We start from the raw sequence: 17423 nt of genomic DNA, 5'->3' as shown, positions 1-17423 counted from the left end.
GCGCCTCGGCCCGGCCCCGCCCTCAGACCCCGCCTTTCCTTCATCTGGCCCCGCCCCCGCAGTGTGGAGGCACCCGGTGGCCCCTGGCGCTAGGTGGGTGGGGCCAAGGTTGCCCCGCCCCTCCTGCCGTTCATTCCCTTCTTTAGGTTGTGCGATACGAAATCGGGAGGGTGATCTGTGGGCGTGGCTTTACAAGGCCCCGCCTCCCCCGGGCTAGCTTTTGAGACCCCAGGACCCGGTCAGTCGCAGAGGAGCAGGACTGATGGGCGGGGCGAGGGCTGGCCCCGCCCCTGGGCCTGTTTTCTCCCCGCCCCCTGCCAAGTCTCGCTCACGGGCGGACCGGGGCGGGGCCTCGCGGGCCCCGCCCCACCCTGGCCGCCCTCCCCCGCCGGGCTCCGCTCGCACAGCCGGTTCCTCTTTACATAACGGCGCGGGGCGGCATGGGCTCGGGCCACCGCCTCCGCCCGGCCTCCCGCCCGGACTGTCGCGGCCCGCGGTGGAGACGGCGGCCTCAGCAAAGTTTCCCCGGTGGCGGCCCGGAGGCGCATCCTCCCGCAACTGTCAAGCGCTGGCGGCGGAAATGATGAGGCGCTGGCCATTTTCCGAGCCCGGGTTTCCTGCCTGAGACCCGCTCGAGCGAGCCGCGAGCCAGGAGCCGGCGCGCGGGAGAGAACGCGCCCGGGGCGAGGGCCCTCCCGCCCCCTCGGGATTTCGGGGGGCCGGGGGCGCGCGACGCCATGGGCCGGCCGGGCCCGGACCCCCTCTCTTTCAGGTAAGCCCGCCTTTCCCAGCGCTCCCCTCCTCCGGGGCTGGGAGGGCTTTAATGGGGGAAGAGGAGGCCCCGTGTCCAGTTCTGCCCAGTGTCTGCGCACTCCCACAACAGCCTAAAATACTGTCCTGAAGCTAACTCAGATGGAGGTGTTCACGGGTGACCGTTCCCCAATTCCTGTGACACCCTGCCAGCCGACACCCCCAGCCACACACGTGTTGCGGATGTAATGGGGGTAGCTGAGGCAGTGGGGGAGGCGCTGAGAGAGGGTATGGCTAATACTCCCAGTCCGCCTCTTAACGTAGCCCAGCCAGTCAACTTGCGCCTGATGAGGAGGCGGGCGGAGGGAGCAGGGGGGGGCGGGTGGGGGGCCGGCTTGGTACCTTGAAAGTGAAAGTAGTGAAACTGAGCCCATGAGAATGGAAGAGCCCTCTTGGAGTGGGGCGCAGGCCCCTCCTCAGTCTCCCAGGCCAGGCCGTGTGGCTAAGAGGGGACCCCTCCCCCCAATTCCCCATTCCCTGCATCAGAGAGGTGGGGTGGCCCAGGCACCCCCATGCTACAGAATCTGGGGGTTCAAAAGGGGTAGAGCTCTCACAGCTCAGGTCTCTTTGGACTGGTACCCTCCCACCCTGGACCTGGGGCTCCAGGGGAATCCTCCCACCAAAAAAAATGGGACACAGGTCATTGGCTTAATAGGTCAGCAGGGCTGGGAAGGTATTTCAGAGGCCCTTAATGCCTGGTGCAGAAATCCCCTTCCTTCCCTCATTCTGTTCCTGGGGGCTTTCGGGGCAATGGGGACTGCATTTGAGGAACTGCGGGGGGGCCTGCCTGCCATTCCACTTCTTTTCCTCAGTTTCCTCATTCTCCTGTTTCTCTTCCCCATTCCCGGGCCACAATGATGTAGGTGAGGAGGTCACTGCCTGCAGCTGGGGGCCTCCAGGGAGGGGAATGGCCAGGCCGGACTGCGTGGGAGGAAGTGAAATTGGGCTACAGGCAGGGGGCTTCGGAACAGAGGGCCTGGCAAGGCCAAGTCTGAAGGGCCAGGGTCCAGCTCTTGGGGCAGGAGGGGCAGATATCTGACCCGCACCCCCTGGCCTGGGAGATGAGCCTCCTCTGACACCCACCAGCTGCTAGGCCCAGCTGGGGCAGCCGGCCCATCCTCATTTACAGTCCAACCCTGGGGCCCCGGTCAGGGCTGTGGGTGTATGGATCTCCGGGGTTGTGGGTGTGAGTTGTGTCTGGATTTCCCATCGCTGACCTGGCTGCCAGAGCGGAAACAGCCCTGGAGGCTCTCCGGGGCCTGTGGGGGCCAGAGACCCAGCTCCAATGTGGGGAGAGCCGGCTGAGGCTGCCTTGTCAGGCTGGGGTCAAGCAGATGAGAGGCCAGGGCCTGTTTTGGGAAGTTGGAAGGGTTTTTAATACACTTTTTCTGAGCCTTTTCCCACAACCCCCCTCTGGGAGGGAAAAATCCTTTTGAGCCAAAGGGTGAACATTCCTAGAACTTGTGTGAGTCCCCTTGGGCCACAGAGGCAGCCAGCTGGGAAGGGGCTGGACTAAAGTATCAGCTTCTGGCGTCTGAGGACCTTCAGGGGCTCAGCAGCGGCAGAGGAGGGTCCTGGAAGCTTAGGTTCCATTCCCTCACTGCCTTTTTTCCAGCTGAGGGCATGGGCAAGTGATACTTGTGAACCTCAGTTTCCCCTATGTGAAATGGGGTAATAATAGGTTGGTGGTAGGGTATGTCATAAGCCTGGCATTGAAAGCGTTCAATTCCAGGTGGTGGTGGTGGTGGTTTTCATCATTACCACAATTAGTGTTATTGTTACTGGCTGTGGAATGTTTGTTCATCAGCATCCCTTGAGCACCACCTGCACGTGCAGCTCTGGGGTTTCCTGAGTGTTTGGGAGAAGAATTCTGGAGACCCAGGCAGGATGAGGTGATGGTGCTTCCTGGCTATATGGCCTTGCTTAACCACCCCCAGCCTCAATTTCTTCATCTGTCAAATGGGTGTGATAATAGTACCTACTTCTTTAGGGTCATTGGAACCACGAATGAGTGAATTCACAAAGTGTTTAGTGTGGCTTGGTCTGGAGGAGGAGTAGTAATAAGGATGAGATTGTTATTATGTTATTATCTTTTTTGTTGTGGATGTTAGCTCTGCTCGTTTTCCTTCCAGATCCACCTGCCCCCAACCCCCCATTCTTCTGAACCCTGGGCTTGATCCTTCTCCAATAAACAGAACTTTCTAATACAAATTATATCCTGTAGAGCCACTCCAGATATGGCGGTAGCCTGGACGAGCAGGTACTGGGTAGCCCTGCGGCAGTTCAGCCTGTGCGGACCCTTGGATATCTGAGTCCGGCTGTGCCACCTCCTGGATGGAGTCTCCCCGAGGGCAGAGGGGGGCATGGCTGGAGACACTTGGAAGGACCGCCCAGCTGCTAGTCCCAGCGCTGCCCACGCCGAGTGGGGGAGACAGGGCACATAAAGCATTCAGTGCCGGCCTTGGCACTCAATTAATAATAGATATTGTTGTTGTTATTATTATTAAAATGAGAGGTCTCTTCTGTTCAGATCTCACTTCTCCCAGTAGCAGCATGGGTTTGGGAGCCAAATCTGAGCTTTGCCAGCTTCTAGCTGTGAGGCCTCGGGCAAGTTACCTGAACTCTCTGGGGCGCACCTGCCCAGCGGGGGCCGAGAGTCCCAGCTTCTCCCGGGTATGAGCATGTGAGTGCGTACGTGAAGCGTATAAGTCCGGCACAGAGTAGGGACTCAAACTATGTTGGGTATAATTGCTATGGCCGTGTGACCAAGGTCACACGGCTTGTCCCTTAAGTCTTATCCCTTAACCTCTCTGAGCTATGGGTCTCCTCATCTATGAATGAGAGCACTAATAGGGTTGTTTTGAGAAGAGGCATGCAGAGTGCCTGGCATGCAGTCAGCGCTCAATAAGAGCTACGCTGTTAATGCCCAAGATGGGGGCTGGCACTTAATTGCCAGGTTTCCAGGGAAAATGGGCCCTAGGGGCTCCTGGGTGTTCAGCGTCTTTAGTGGAGCAGGAAGCTGCTTCCATCTGGCAGACAGAGAAGCCTGCCTTGGAGAGTCCAGAGGTGTAATACAAGTTACTCGTTCCCAGCCAGACCCTGTTCCCAGCTACCCGCCCTCCCTGAGGAAACTGAGGCGGGCAGGCTGCCCAGGGGAAGTGACTCAGCTGGGGTCACTCGCTGAGTCAGTCCTAATTGGACCCAGGAGCCCTGTGCCTCAGCTCCCTGGCTTCCGGGGCCTGAGGTCCCTTGGGGACTGGGCAGGTCCAAACCACAGTTGGACACCCACTTACTTGGGCCCCAAAGCCTAGACTACCAGCATTCTTCAGCTGGGGCTCCGGGGTCCCCCTGGCCACCGCTGGGCTGCTGAGCCCAGCCTCCTTCCTCCCAACAGGGGCAAGGGGCACTTCCCCAGGAGAGCAAGTCCTTCTGGCGCCCCCCTGCCCCGCCCCGCCCGGAAACCTGGCAGCTGCGCAGATGGCTGGAAGGTTTTTCCTCCCACGCCACCCTGTCAGGGGTCGGCTAGGGGGGCCGGGCTGCAGGCTTCCTCATGAACCAGGCCTGGAGCCCCTGGGGGCCTGCCCGGATGTGGGCCCCCATCCCGGCTGGCCAAGGGCAGCCTGCCACTGCCCCGTGGGTCCCCAGGGAGGCCTGGGAGGGAGGAAGTCTGTGCCCTGCTCACCCGGGAGCTGACTCACAAGGGTGCCTGAGCGGGAGGCCTTGGCCTTGAGGGGCTGGGGAACTGGAAATGCAATTAGGGGAGTGGACACAAAGGAGGGCCTTCGGCATGGGATCTGCCCTCTGAGAGCTGGCACTCTGGTGTCATCTCGCGGGAGGAGAGACCCCGAGAGCATGGTGAGCGTGGGGAGAGGATCGCAGGAGCAGGAGGGCTTAAGGGCACCCGTCCTGATATCCTGGGGAAGCAACACGGTCTGGGGGCATGGGGCATGCAGAGCTGACTGAGAGGCTTCCCCTCTCTCCCCTCAACCCAGGGACAGTTAAAGGAAGAAGTCACATGCTGGGATGGGGGTGGCTTAGAGAGTTCTGCCTATTCTTCGGTGGCCCTGGCTTTCCCCACCTCCCAAAGGCTGTTGGCCAGGGTGTCAGGCTGAGGGTGGGGGCAGAGGAAGCCAGAGGACATTTCCTGTTCTGGCAGACTGTGCTGGTGTGATAAATGTCCCCGGGCACTAGGTGACCCCGGCGAGAGTGCATCACGGCCTGTGGCTGCCCGGTGGGCTAGAGCAGAACCCACTTCTCAGCCTCCCCAGGGCCCCAGAACCTTTGCTCTGTACTGCCTGTAGGCTTCTACACAGTCTGGCCAGCTCGAGTGGTGTGAAAGGGCAGTGGGCCTCCTGCCAGGCAGTGTGTGTTGGAATCCCCTCAACTCTCTGGGCCTCATTGGACTGGGGGCTGGGGGCGCTGTCTGGGCTCCTGGAGAAGTTGGTGCTGTGGGTAGGAAAGGCAGAAATGCTTACAGCAGCCTGGAGTGAACTTGGAGGCCTCCCTAGAGGAGGTGTCTCCCTCTGAAGGTATAAGACTTCCTGCCCAAACATCTGTGAGCTGTGGACCTGGGGGAGGATAGAGGCTCTGGACTGGCTCATTTTTAAAAAAAATTAATTTATTTATTTTTGGCTGTGTTGGGTCTTTGTTTCTGTGCGAGGGCTTTCTCTAGTTGCGGCAACTTCATCTTGGCGCGCGGGCCTCTCACTATCGCGGCCTCTCTCGTTGCAGAGCACAGGCTCCAGATGCGCAGGCTCAGTAGTTGTGGCTCACGGGCCTAGTTGCTCCGCGGCATGTGGGATCTTCCCAGACCAGGGCACGAACCCGTGTCCCCTGCATTGGCAGGCAGACTCTCAACCACTGTGCCACCAGGGAAGCCCTGGCTCATTTTAACTTCACTATCACAATTTAAAATATTCTCCCCGAGCCTTGGCAGGTGAAATTCCCACAGGTGGGTAAAGGCCTTCTCTGCATCTGGGCCTGATAATTAAACAGGAAATATTAGCTTCCCAAGATTACATTATTACCCAGGGTGATTGGATAGAGGAGAGGCTGATGAGCCTCGATCTCTGGGGTCCTGGGTTAGAGTGAGCCCCACAACAGAGCCAGGATTCCCAGCTGTTCAGAGCCTGAACTCTCCCCGGCTTGGTGTAGGATGTATACGCGTAAACAGGGGACAGCAGGTGCTGTCTAAGCCTTCAAAGCCCTCACCAGGTTGCCCTGAGCAGGGACTCTGTGGACACAATTGTTCTAAACTTGGAGTCCTGAAAGGCAGACCCAGCCCCGCCCTGACATGAGCCCCAGGATGGGCACAGAGGTAGCCGCCTCCACCTCCAGGTGTTTGCTGTGGGGACTTGGTGGGGGGTTGCTGGGATGCGGTCTGATCTTCCTGGTCCACGTCACATCACCCTTGTCCCTCACCCTGCTGTGGGACTTTGGGAAATCCTGGACTCCGACTCCCTTACCCAGCAGATCTCCCTGCCCCCAAAGCCCAGGATGAGGAGGTGAGAGGGACCCCCTGGATTTGTAGGCCCCTGTCTGTGGACGGCTGTTCATCCCTGTGGCTGCCCAGGCTCCCAGATGCTCCTGTGGGGGTCGGAGGGGATAGAAATGCCCCAGAGATCCCTCTACTCCCTATACCCCCCAGCTGAAGCCTGGGGGCTCCTGGGAACCCTCAGGTGATTAGTAGTTGCTTCCTACCAAGAGCTTTTAGGCCCTGTTCCCAGGGTTGGCGTGATCTGATCAATTGCTCTTCCTCTGTGTCTGGCGCATAGTAAACACTCAATAAATGCTTCCACCTGGGCCGAGGCACAAAGAGGGGGCCACCTTCCTGTGGCCTGGCTGCCTGCCCCAGCCAGGAAACCTCCCAGGCATGGCCCCCTCCCCGGAACAGGCCACAGCTGAGTGCTCTGGCTGGTGACTTCCTGCCTGGAGCTCCTGCCCGGAGCTGCCTGAGCAGTGCTTCACCCCTGAGAAGGCCTTGTGTTCGGGCTCCCGTGACCCTCCCTGCCTGGCCCAGCCCGTGAAGCCAGGCTCTGCCTGTGGCTTCTTGCAGCAGGCAGGCCTGACATTCTCTGTAGCAGGCGCTCCTCTCTTCTAACAATAATAGTAATAAAATAGCAACAGCCACCTGTTTCTTGAGCCCTGTGCCAAGCACCCCTCAGACATCAGCTCTTAGAATGCTCCTAAGGAATGCCAAGAACATTAGCCCACTTTACAGATGGGGACGCTGAGGCTCAGAGAGGGAAGCCCTCTCTTCTGCATCACACAGCGAGGAAGTGGCAGAGTTAGGATGTGAACCCAGATTTGGTTGGTAGCTCCACCGTAGAGAGGTCACCTGTCGTGGTGGGTTTCTCGCAGCACCTCAGCCTTTTCTGTCAGTCCACGAAGGTCAGGAGCGTGATTCCAAGAGTACGACCGTCAAGTAGCAGCCCGCCACAACCCTACGAGTTCATTAATTCATGCAACTAATATCTCTGGAGCACCGGCTCTGACCAGGCCCTGCAGAGTGTGCCGGAGCACGACGGCCCTCGGCCTGCTGGGGGCAGACACCCCGGGCTGAGGGAGATGGACGCTCGTGTATAGCTGGCGCTTCCAGCAGAGCGAGTGGGTTCTAATCACAGCTCTGCCCCTCCAGGGCCCCGTGGCCCTGGGCTAGCCATTCCTCCCACACCGTAGCTTTCTCATCCACAAAATGGGCATAAATGCTGGGGCTGCCCACTCCGGTGGGGAATGAACGCAAAGTGTTTAGCACAGAGCAGGGCACGTAGAAAGCATGAAAGAGTGTCATTTATTGTTGTTTTAAAATTTTCGCCCTGTGGCTATTTTCCAACCACCTGGATAGAGGAGCTGAGGCCTCCTGACTCCAGCAGGAGCTGAATGAGACCTTTATATCCCCTCCTCTGGATAAACATTCACTGGGCAGTGAGTCTTCCTTGTGGTGTGCATTTGGGCGTTGACCACGTGTTTTGGGGGGCCCTTGTGTGTGGGGTTTCCATTAATCGCTAGCTGTGGGACCTCTGTGCTTCAGTTTCTCCACCTGTAAAATGGGAGCAATTATTGGCCTACCTCCTAGTACTGTTGTGAAGCTTGGGAGAGTTGATGTTTTTCAAAAGCAGTTAGAAAAGCGCCTGAGGTATAGCATGTGCTGAGTACACACCACTCTTCTTATGGAGAATTGGAATCGGGGCCTGGTGAGGAGGGCTGCCAGCCACTGCCTGGGCGGTGAGGGAGCCTGGCGCGGGCACAGCTGTTCTGAGAACTCTCTTACCAGGGTTTGGTCCTGCAGCTGGGCTTCAGGACTCTGATGTACATGGGTGGACAGGGTCAGGTGTTTCAGGCAAAGGGATAGGCCTGGCTGCCCAGGAGGTGGGTTGGCCCAGCGAGAGGTGGTCACTGGCGGCGCTGGCCACCACACGTCTGCCAGAGGAGCCAGAGGTTGCAAATCCAGCCGACCTCTTGCATTCCTTCGTTCATTCATTCAGCAGGCATTTTTTGGGCTCCTGCTGCATGCTAGGAACTGGGGATGGAGATGGGAGTGGCTCCTGGCACGTGGAGCTCAGTGTCTGGTGGGGAGATAGTCACTAATTAAACAATCATTGCTATTGAATGAGAGCATGTGACCAGCGTGCCGAAAGACAAGTTCAGGACTCAGTCGCCAGTGAGCTCAGGGAAGGCTTCTCTTGAGTGAGATTGGAAGCAGACTGGGAGCAGGCAGGGCAAAGGGACACCTGATGTAGCTGTCCAGAGGCAGCTGGTGTGAGGGCATGTCACACGGGGTCTCATGGATGGGACAGGAGCTTGGGTCTAGCATCTGGTTTCCCCAACCTGTGAGGACAGTGCTGGCCTCACCTGTGTCAAGGTGGGGTGGCTGAGGGCTTAACCGAGGACAGGTCGCCCACACATGCAGGTAAAACCCTCCTCTTCACCGACAGGGCTGGGTTTCTTGGCAGAGCGTGGTGGCCAAGGGCACACGTGGCCCCCCTCCCTTCCCTTTTTCCCACTGTGTACAGGGTGCCTACTGTGTATAGGGGCCAAGGGCCCTGTGATATGCAAAAACGTCAAGTGTGTGCACAGCACCCTCCCCGCTGGTGCAGTGGCACCCACTCTGTGCCGTCTGGGCTGTCTTGCTGTGATCGGCTGCAGGTTCACCACCACGGCCTGGAGATGTGGAGTGGGGTGTGGCAGAAAGAACCCCAGTTTCTAGGTTCAGATCTTCACCTTGAGTCCCCTTTCAAGGACTCCTTGCAGCCATCTTAGGAGGTAGATACTGTGCTGCTCCCAGTTTGACAGATGAAGAAACAGGGGTTCAGAGAGGTCCAGTCAGAGGCACACAGCCAACACTTGTGTGTGTGGGTGTGTGTATAACGTAGCAGCAGGAGAGCAGGAATTTCTTTCTGGTTCACTGCTGTATCTCCAGGGCCTAGCACAGTGGCTGACACACAGTAGGCCCTCAGTAATATTTGGGTGGGGGTGGGGGTGTGTGAATGAGCAGCCATGACTGTGTGGTCCCCAGCAGGGGCCTGGGCCGAGCCAGGCTTAGCCGGAAGGACGGACAGTACTGATGGTAACTAGAGAGGCCCAGGGTTCAGCACCGTGGACAGCAGAGGGTAGGGGGCTTCTGCGTTCTGAGTGTGTGGGAGCCCCAGCTGGGACGAGCAGGCAAGGGTCTGCCTGTCCTGACGTTCCCCCATCAGAACAGGAAGTACCTTTGCACTCCTTGTGAGTCTTGTTAATTTATCCCTTTTTATTCGTTGTTTTATATTTATTTATTTAAAAAATAAGTTTATTTTATTCATTTATTTTTGGCTGAGTTGGGTTTTGCTGCTGTGCGCAGGCTTTCTCTAGTTGCGGTGAGCGGGGGCTACTCTTCGTTGTGATGCGCAGCCTTCTCACCGTGTTGGCTTCTCTTGTTGCGGAGCACGGGCTGTAGGCACGTGGGCTTCGGTAGTTGCGGCACACGGGCTCAGTAGTTGTGGCTCGCGGGCTCTAGAGCGCAGGCTTAGTAGTTGTGGTGCAGGGGCTTAGTTCCGGCTCTCGGGCTCTGGAGTGCAGGCTCAGTAGTTGTGGCACAGGGGCTTAGTTGCTCCAAGGCATGTGGGATCTTCCCGAACCAGGGCTCGAACCCGTGTCCCCGGCATTGGCAGGCAGATTCTTAACCACTGCACCACCAGGAAAGCCCCTATATTTCTTTTTATTGACACTAATAATACACTCTTATTGTAACATTCATTACAAGCCTTATTAGGCTTTTCCTAGGTTTTAAGACCTTTACATTTATTAACTCAGTGAATCCTCATAACGCTCCTATGAGGTAGGTGCAATCATGGTCCCCATTTTACAGATGGGGAAAGCAAGGCAGAAAGAAATCACACACCCAAGGTGACACAACTAGTAAGCAGTTCATGCTGGGATTTGAGTCCAGGCTCCAGGCGCCATGTTCTTAGCCATATTTTCTAGAGACAAGTAGTGACAGTTTTCCTTGGTTACTTCCCCCCTTGCACCCCAGATTCTGGCTCCTCCCCACAGGTCACCACTGTTCCTGGATGGTGTTGCTCCAGCCACATGTTTCCTGCCCACCACTTAAATACATTTATGTACACATAAGAATTGGTAGTTTTGCTTTGTGTGTTCATGTAAGTGGGATCTCACGGTTGTATTGCTCTGTGGTTTGCTTTTTTCCCTTAATGCTGTGCCCTGGAGATTCCCCAAGGTGGTAGCATAGATCTTTGTCCTCCTTTTCCACTGCTGAAGCATATTCCAGCCTGCAGATATACCACAGTTTATTTCACCAGTCTCTGACTGATAGGGCTTTAGGTCGGTTTTTTTTTTTTTTTTTCCTGTTATAAATGTTGGGGCAGGAAATGCCTAGCAGAGGATTGTCTTGTACATGCCTCTCTGTGCATGGGGGCAACTATTTCTCTTGAATACTTAGAAGTGGAATTACTAGGTCTGAAAATGATCCTGCCAAATTGCCCTCCAAAAAGGCTGTACCCCTAACAGTACCGGCAACCCTGAAGGGAGTGCCCGTTTTGCTGCATCTTCACCAGCACTGGGTATTAACAGTAATTTTCGCTTTTTGACGTTGTGCCTGGTGCCTAGCGTGTCTGGCGGTAGCTTTAAGTGGGTGTCTGCTCACCCGTCCGCTCCCTCCTCTGTCACTCACTCCCCACCGTGTCTTTCAGCCCGGCCGCTCTACCTTGGTCTCCACCATGAACGGGCCCACCTTGCAGTCCTCCTCGGCCTCCTCCGCATCCTCGGCGGCGACGGCCCCATCCCCACGAGGCTGGAGCGAGTTCTGCGAGCTGCACGCGGTGGCCGCAGCCCGGGAGCTGGCCCGGCAGTACTGGCTTTTCGCCCGCGAGCACCCGCACCACGCGCCGCTGCGCGCCGAGCTCGTGTCGCTGCAGTTCACCGACCTCTTCCAGCGCTACTTCTGCCGCGAGGTGCGCGAGGGCCGGGCTCCCGGGCTGTCGGGCACCCGGGCCGCCGCCCCCACGCGCGACTACCGTGAGACTGTCCGCGGGCCCCCGGCCAAGGCCGAGGCGTCGCCAGCCGAGCCGGGCCCCGCCGCCCCAGCCCCCGCCCCCGGCCTGCCCAAGGCCCGCAGCTCGGAGGAGCTGGCCCCGCCGCGGCCGGCCGCCGCCTGCTCCCTCCAGCACCTGCGCCACGGTCTCCGCCACATCTTCCGCCACCGCTCGGCCGGGGAGCTGCCCGCGGCCCCCAGCGCGGCCGCGGCGGAGGCAGGCGAGGCCCCGGCCAGGCCCGGCCTGGCCAGGAAGCTCCTGCCCTGGAGCCTGGCCCGGGAGCCGCCACCCGAGGCCCTCAAGGAGGCGACGCTGCGGTACAGCCTGGCCGACGAGGCTTCCATGGACAGCGGGGCGCGCTGGGAAAGGGGGCGGCTGGCGCTGCGGCGCGCGGGCCCAGACGGCGCGGACCGCCTGCTGGAGCTCTTCGACCCGCCCAAGGTAAGGCCCCGCGCACGTGGTTACGTGGGTACGAGTGGTGACACTTTTCCAGCAGGCGGCCACAAAGTGCCCGGCGGAAAGCGCGCCTTCTTAAAAGTGAACTTTTTCCTCGGAGAATCATTTTCCGTTTACAGATAGTACAGAGTGTTCCCTTATACGCTGCACCCAGCTTTGCCTCATGTTAACATGTTACAGTACCGTGTACATCCGTCTTATAGTTAAGGGACAAACATTGGTACATTACTGTTAACTGAACTCTGAGGTTCCTTTGGATTCCACTAGTTTTCCCCTAATGTCCCTCTTCTGCTTCAGGACACCATGTTAGGTTTAGCTGTCATGTTTCCCTAGGCACCTCTTGGCTGTGGCAGTTTCTCAGGCTTTTCTTGTTTCTGGTGGCTTTGCCAGTTTTGAGGAGCACTGGGCAGGGATTTTGTAGAATGTCCAGGGACACCATACCTGGGCATCATGTGGGCTAGTGGCAGCCTGGTCCAAGGTCCTTGAAACCCCTGACCCAGATTGACCCTGACAAACAGGAGGATTTCTCCCAGGGATTTCAAAACCGTCGTGGAATTCCTCGGAGCCTCCCATGCTTTGTGGATGTCTTATTTTCTTTCAAGTTTAAATCTTTTTGTCTTTTTCCTTCACAACGCACTTAATTCCCGCGGTGCAGCTGAGGCTGAAGGTCGCTGTGGTCTACACATCTGCCGGACTCCATTTTCGACCAGATGTGTCAAGTTGATGGGACCGTGTGGTCTTCCTTTCTCTGTGGTTCTGTTATGTCCTAGGGCCTTGCTCTAGAGAGTGAGCAAAGCAGATCCCAGCCCTGAGGGGTCACGGTCTGGGTGGAGGAGACCAAATGATTATTCATTCATTCAAAAGATACTTGTTGAGCATCTGCGCTGTACCAGGCACACACTAGGTGCTGGGGGAGCTGGCGTCTTGGTGGGGCTATTGAAGGACTAAACCTACAAATGAACATGGAATTATCAATTGTATTTTGTGCTCTGAAGGAAAGCCATGGGGCCTCTGGGAGGATAACTGGGGGGCCCTAATTTGGGGGTTGGGATGGGGTGTTGTCAAGGAATCCCCTTATGTGAAGTACCTTTCCTTTTAAACTTCATTTTGGAGTCCTATGCACATGCTGAGGCGTGTGAAGTGTGTCTGAAGCTCCACGAGTGTCCCTGTGTTAGTACACATGGTGGCCCAGTGCCCCAGGGGCTCCCTCATGCCTCTTCCACGCCAGCACTCCTCCCCTGCCACACATATCGACTCCCAGCCCCACGGATTGCATTTCTCTGTTTCGAACTTCATATAAATGGTATCGTATAGTATATTGGTTTTTGTGTCTGCTTCTTTCACCCAGCATGTTCTAGAGATTTGTCCCATGCTCTTGGGGGCATCGGAGTTTGTTTCTTTTTATCACTGAGTAAATCCAGTCTGTTGTATGGATGTACCACAGTTTATTTATCCATTCACCGGTTGATGGATATTTGGGTTGTTTCCACTTTGGTACTTTTACAAATCATGCTGTAATGAAATTTGCTCTTAGGTCTTTGTATTGACATACGCTTCCATTTCCCTCAGGTAGATTCCTAGAAGTGCTAGGTCATGTGGGATGTGCAAGTTTAATTTTATATGAAACTTCTAAACTTTTTCCAAACTGGCAGCACAGTTTTGCATCCCCGTCAGCAGTGTATGAGTCTTTTTTCTTTCCAGCCCTTCTAGTGGATGTATACTGGTATCTCAAATCTTGGCTTTAATTTGCATTTCCCTTATGACTCACTAGGTTAAGTACCTTTTCATGTGTTTATTGGCCATTGGGATTGACTCTTATTTCAAGTGCTTGCCATTTTTATTGATTGTCTGTCCTTTCCTTACTGATTTATAAAAGTTTTTATACCTGAATGTACTTCAGCACACTTGAATGCACTTTTTTTGTATCGTACATATGACCTCCTGCTCTGTGGTTGTCTTTTTTACTCCTTTAATGGAATCTTTTCATGAACCTAAGTTCTTTTTTAAAAATATTTATTTTTATTTACTAGTTTATTTATTTATTTGGTTGCACCCGGTCTTAGTTGTGGCTCACGGGCTCCTTAGTTGTGGCTTGTGGGCTCCTTAGTTGCGGCATGTGAACTCTCAGTTGTGGCATGCATGCGGGATCTAGTTCCCTGACCAGGGATTGAACCCAGGCCCCCTGCATTGGGAGCGCAGTCTTAACCACTGCACCAGCAGGGAAGTCCCATGAACCTAAGTTCTTAACTTTTTTTTTTTTTTTTTTTTTTTTTTTTTTGATATGCGGGCCTCTCACTGTTGTGGCCTCTGCCGTTGTGAAGCACAGGCTCCAGACGTGCAGGCTCAGCGGCCATGGCTCACGGGCCCACCTGCTCGGCGGCATGTGGGATCCTCCCGGACCGGGGCACGAACCCGTGTCCCCCGCATCGGCAGGCGGACTCTCAACCACCGCGCCACCAGGGAAGCCCTAAGTTCTTAACTTTAACGAAGTCCAGTTTATCGGTTGCTTTCCTGTATGGTTAGTGCTTTTTGTGTCCCATTTAAAGAATCTTTGCCTACTCAGGGTCATGAAGATCTTTCTTGTCTTTTTTTTTTTTTTTTTTGCCTGCGTTGGGTCTTTGTTGCTGCCTGCAGGCTTTCTCTAGTTGCGGCGAGTGGGGGCTACTCTTCGTTGTGGTGCATGGGCTTCTCATTGCGGTGGCTTCTCTTGTTGTGGAGCATGGGCTCTAGGCACACAGGCTTCAGTAGTTGTGGCACGTGGGCTCAGTAGTTGTGGCGCATGGGCTTAGTTGCTCCACGGCATGTGGGATCTTCCCAGACCAGGGCTTGAACTCGTGTCCCCTGCATCAGCAGGCAGATTCTTTTCTTCTTTTCTTTTTTTTGGCTGCATCGGGTCTTAGTTGCAGCATGCAGGATCTTCCTTGAGGCGTGTGGGATCTTTTGTTGTGGCGCACGGTCTTTTCTCTAGTTGTGGCCTGAGGGCTCCAGGGTGCGTGGGCTCAGTAGTTGTGGCACTTGGGCTTAGTTAGTTGCCCCACAGCATGTGGGATCTTAGTTCCCCAACCAGGGATCGAACGCGCATCCCCTGCATTGGAAGGCGGATTCTTCACCACTGGACCACCAGGGAAGTCCCGGCAGGCAGATTCTTAACCACTGCACCACCAGGGACGTCCCTTGTCTTTTCTTCTAGAAGCTTTATTGTTTGGGCTGAATCACATTGATGGGCCTTCACAAGATCCATCCTGAATTAGTTTTTGTGTATGGCGTGAGGTAGGGGTCACAGTTCTTCCACTTCTGGCACTACATGCTGATGTGACTCTCTTTTTCCTATTGGATTGCATGCAATGCTACTTTCATCCTAAATCTAGTGTCTATCTGTGTGCTTCTGGACCCTCCTTCTGTCCCACTGGCCTATGTGTCTATTCTTATGTTAACACCACACTCTTTTAATCACTAAAGTTTAACAGTGAGTCTTGAGGAGGTGACTTTTTTTTTTGGCTGCGCCATGCAGCTTATGAGATCTTAGTTCCCTGATCAGGGATTCAACCTGTGCCCTCAGCAGTGAAAGAATGGAGTCCTAACTGCTGGACCACCAGGGAATTCCCACTGAGGAGGTGACTTCTGAACTGAGATCTTAATACTGAGATAAGAATCTCTGGGCAGTGGGAACAGCATAGGCAAAGGTGCTGAGATGGGAAGGCATTTTGTATGTTTTCTTTTAAAATATTTATTTTTATTTATTTATGTATTTATTTGGTTGCGCCGGGCCTTAGTTGTGGCAGGCAGGCTCCTTAGTTGCGGCTTGCTGGTTCCTTAGTTGTGGCATGTGAACTCTTAGTTGCAGCATGCCTTTGGGATTTAGTTTGCTGACCAGGGGTTGAACTTGGGCCCCCTGCATTGGGAGCATGGAGTTTTAACCACTGCACCACCAGGGAAGTCCCCAGCGTTTTGCATGTTTTTAAGAAAGAAAAACAGAAGTGTGTTGGGAGCACAGACGGGGAAGATGGGGCGTGCGGGAGCATGTGCGGGTAGAGGGTCCTTTGAGGAGTCAGTATCTTATTCCAAGTGTAACACGAAGCCTTTGGAAAAATGCAAGTGCAGATAAAAACTTTACTCGTTTATAAAACATCTCAAGGCTCTGACACCATGAAAGGCAAATAACGTCCCAGACACATGATCTTATCTGCATGATAAGGTGGGGTTCCCTATAAAACTTTAAAAACAACCCTGCTGCTTAAAATAAACGATCTTGGAAACTAGTGTCAGGAGTCAGATGGACCCAGGTTCAAACAATGAATTAGCTTCTTTCTCAGTTCTGGGGCCTTAGGCAAGTGACATCACCTCTCTGGGCCTCAGTCTCCTCCTCTGGACAGTGGAGCTACTCAGAGTTCGCGCCTTGTGTGGCTGTGGTGATAACTGGGAGGGCGCGTCTGCCGAGCGCCTGGGGCAGGGAAGGCTCACTGTCACTGGTCCTCCTTGTTATTACAGTTGTCATGGTAGTGAAATGATTTGGGGGCTAAGGATGCAGATTTATTTCTAGTGCTGGTTTGGGCCCTCAGTGCCCAGCTGGGATGCATGATCAAGGCTCCTGTTCTTTGGGAACCCTGAGGGTGGGGCCCTTGTCAGAGTCCTCGGGGCTCAGAAGTGGTGTCTGGCCTTGGAGAAGCGGGACCCGTAGTGGCAGCTGGGTCCCTGAGGCTCGCCCCTCCCTCCAGGCCGCCTGGGCCTCTGACATAGGCTTGGTGGTTGCTGTGTGAGCTGGGGTGTCCCCCACCAAGTGAGCAGCCCTGGTGGGGCCTCTCCCATCCCCTTCACAGAGTGCCTGGCCTGCCAGAGCAGGCCCCAACTCTGTCGGCTTCTGACAGCTTCCCTTTGTGCTTGGAACAGTCTGGGGCTCTTCCTGAATGTTTCCTGGAGTGACTTGGAGCGTCCAGTCTCTGGGCCAAGGATACCTAGACTAGAAGTCCTGAGTGTGCCTGCCTGGAGGGTAGCCTTGACCTCCAACCTCTGACCCTGGAGTTGTCTATGGGAGCAGCTTTAAACATAGGCAAAGGAAGGTTTGACAGCCAGGGCTTGAGCTCTGGGTTTATACCCGAGCTCTGTCGCTTGAAGGGTGCTCAGCTCCTGTTTGGAGAAGCCCTTGCTGCCCAGAGTGGGGAGAGGCTTGGAGGACGAGAACTGAGAGTGGGCAGCTGCCCAGGGACATCACTCGGGCCTCAGCCAAGCTAACGCCACCCAGAAGTCTGGGGCCAGGTGGCCAGCTGCCCATGGGTCAGCCTCACCTGGACTTGGGTCATAGCTCCGCCTCTGACCAGAACCTCTGACCTTGGGCTGGTCACTTCCCCACTCGGAGCCTCAGTCTAGTCATCTGTAAAGTAGGGGTGATAGCAGCAGCCAAGGGCTGAGGGTCACCGTGGGGGCTGTGGTGGGAGGGAGGCGGCCACGACAGGCCGAGTGGAGGCGGAGGCCACAGGCCGCTGCAGTGGGCGGCTGGAGGGCGGTTGGAGGAGACACGTGTGACTGGTTTCTGAAGTCTGAAGTCTGGTTTCAGTGGCATCACTGCAGATGGACGGGAGTTGGGGCAACCCTTCCTTGTACTGCACGCTGGCCCTCAGGGGAAGCTAGGGATTG

The 17423-nt window shown here is 55.7% G+C and overlaps 1 protein-coding gene across 10 annotated transcripts in view; it reads left to right on the top strand.

The window, feature by feature from the left end:
* The first annotated feature begins 384 nt into the window (after window positions 1–384).
* Window positions 385–17423, top strand: part of SH2B3 (SH2B adaptor protein 3) — a 92049-nt gene continuing 75010 nt past the window's right edge. For all 10 annotated transcript variants that reach the window (XM_067014753.1, XM_067014755.1, XM_067014757.1 and 7 more), the window contains exons 1-2: window positions 385–772; window positions 10995–11777. In XM_067014753.1, the coding sequence (XP_066870854.1) occupies window positions 11022–11777 (756 nt within the window). In that variant the 5' untranslated portion in view covers window positions 385–772; window positions 10995–11021. The remainder of the gene's footprint in view (window positions 773–10994; window positions 11778–17423) is intronic.

Source organism: Kogia breviceps, chromosome 15, assembly GCF_026419965.1.
Source record: "Kogia breviceps isolate mKogBre1 chromosome 15, mKogBre1 haplotype 1, whole genome shotgun sequence".
In the NCBI taxonomy this organism is placed as follows: Eukaryota; Metazoa; Chordata; class Mammalia; order Artiodactyla; family Physeteridae; genus Kogia; species Kogia breviceps.
This window is presented reverse-complemented; position numbering and strand designations above follow the sequence as displayed.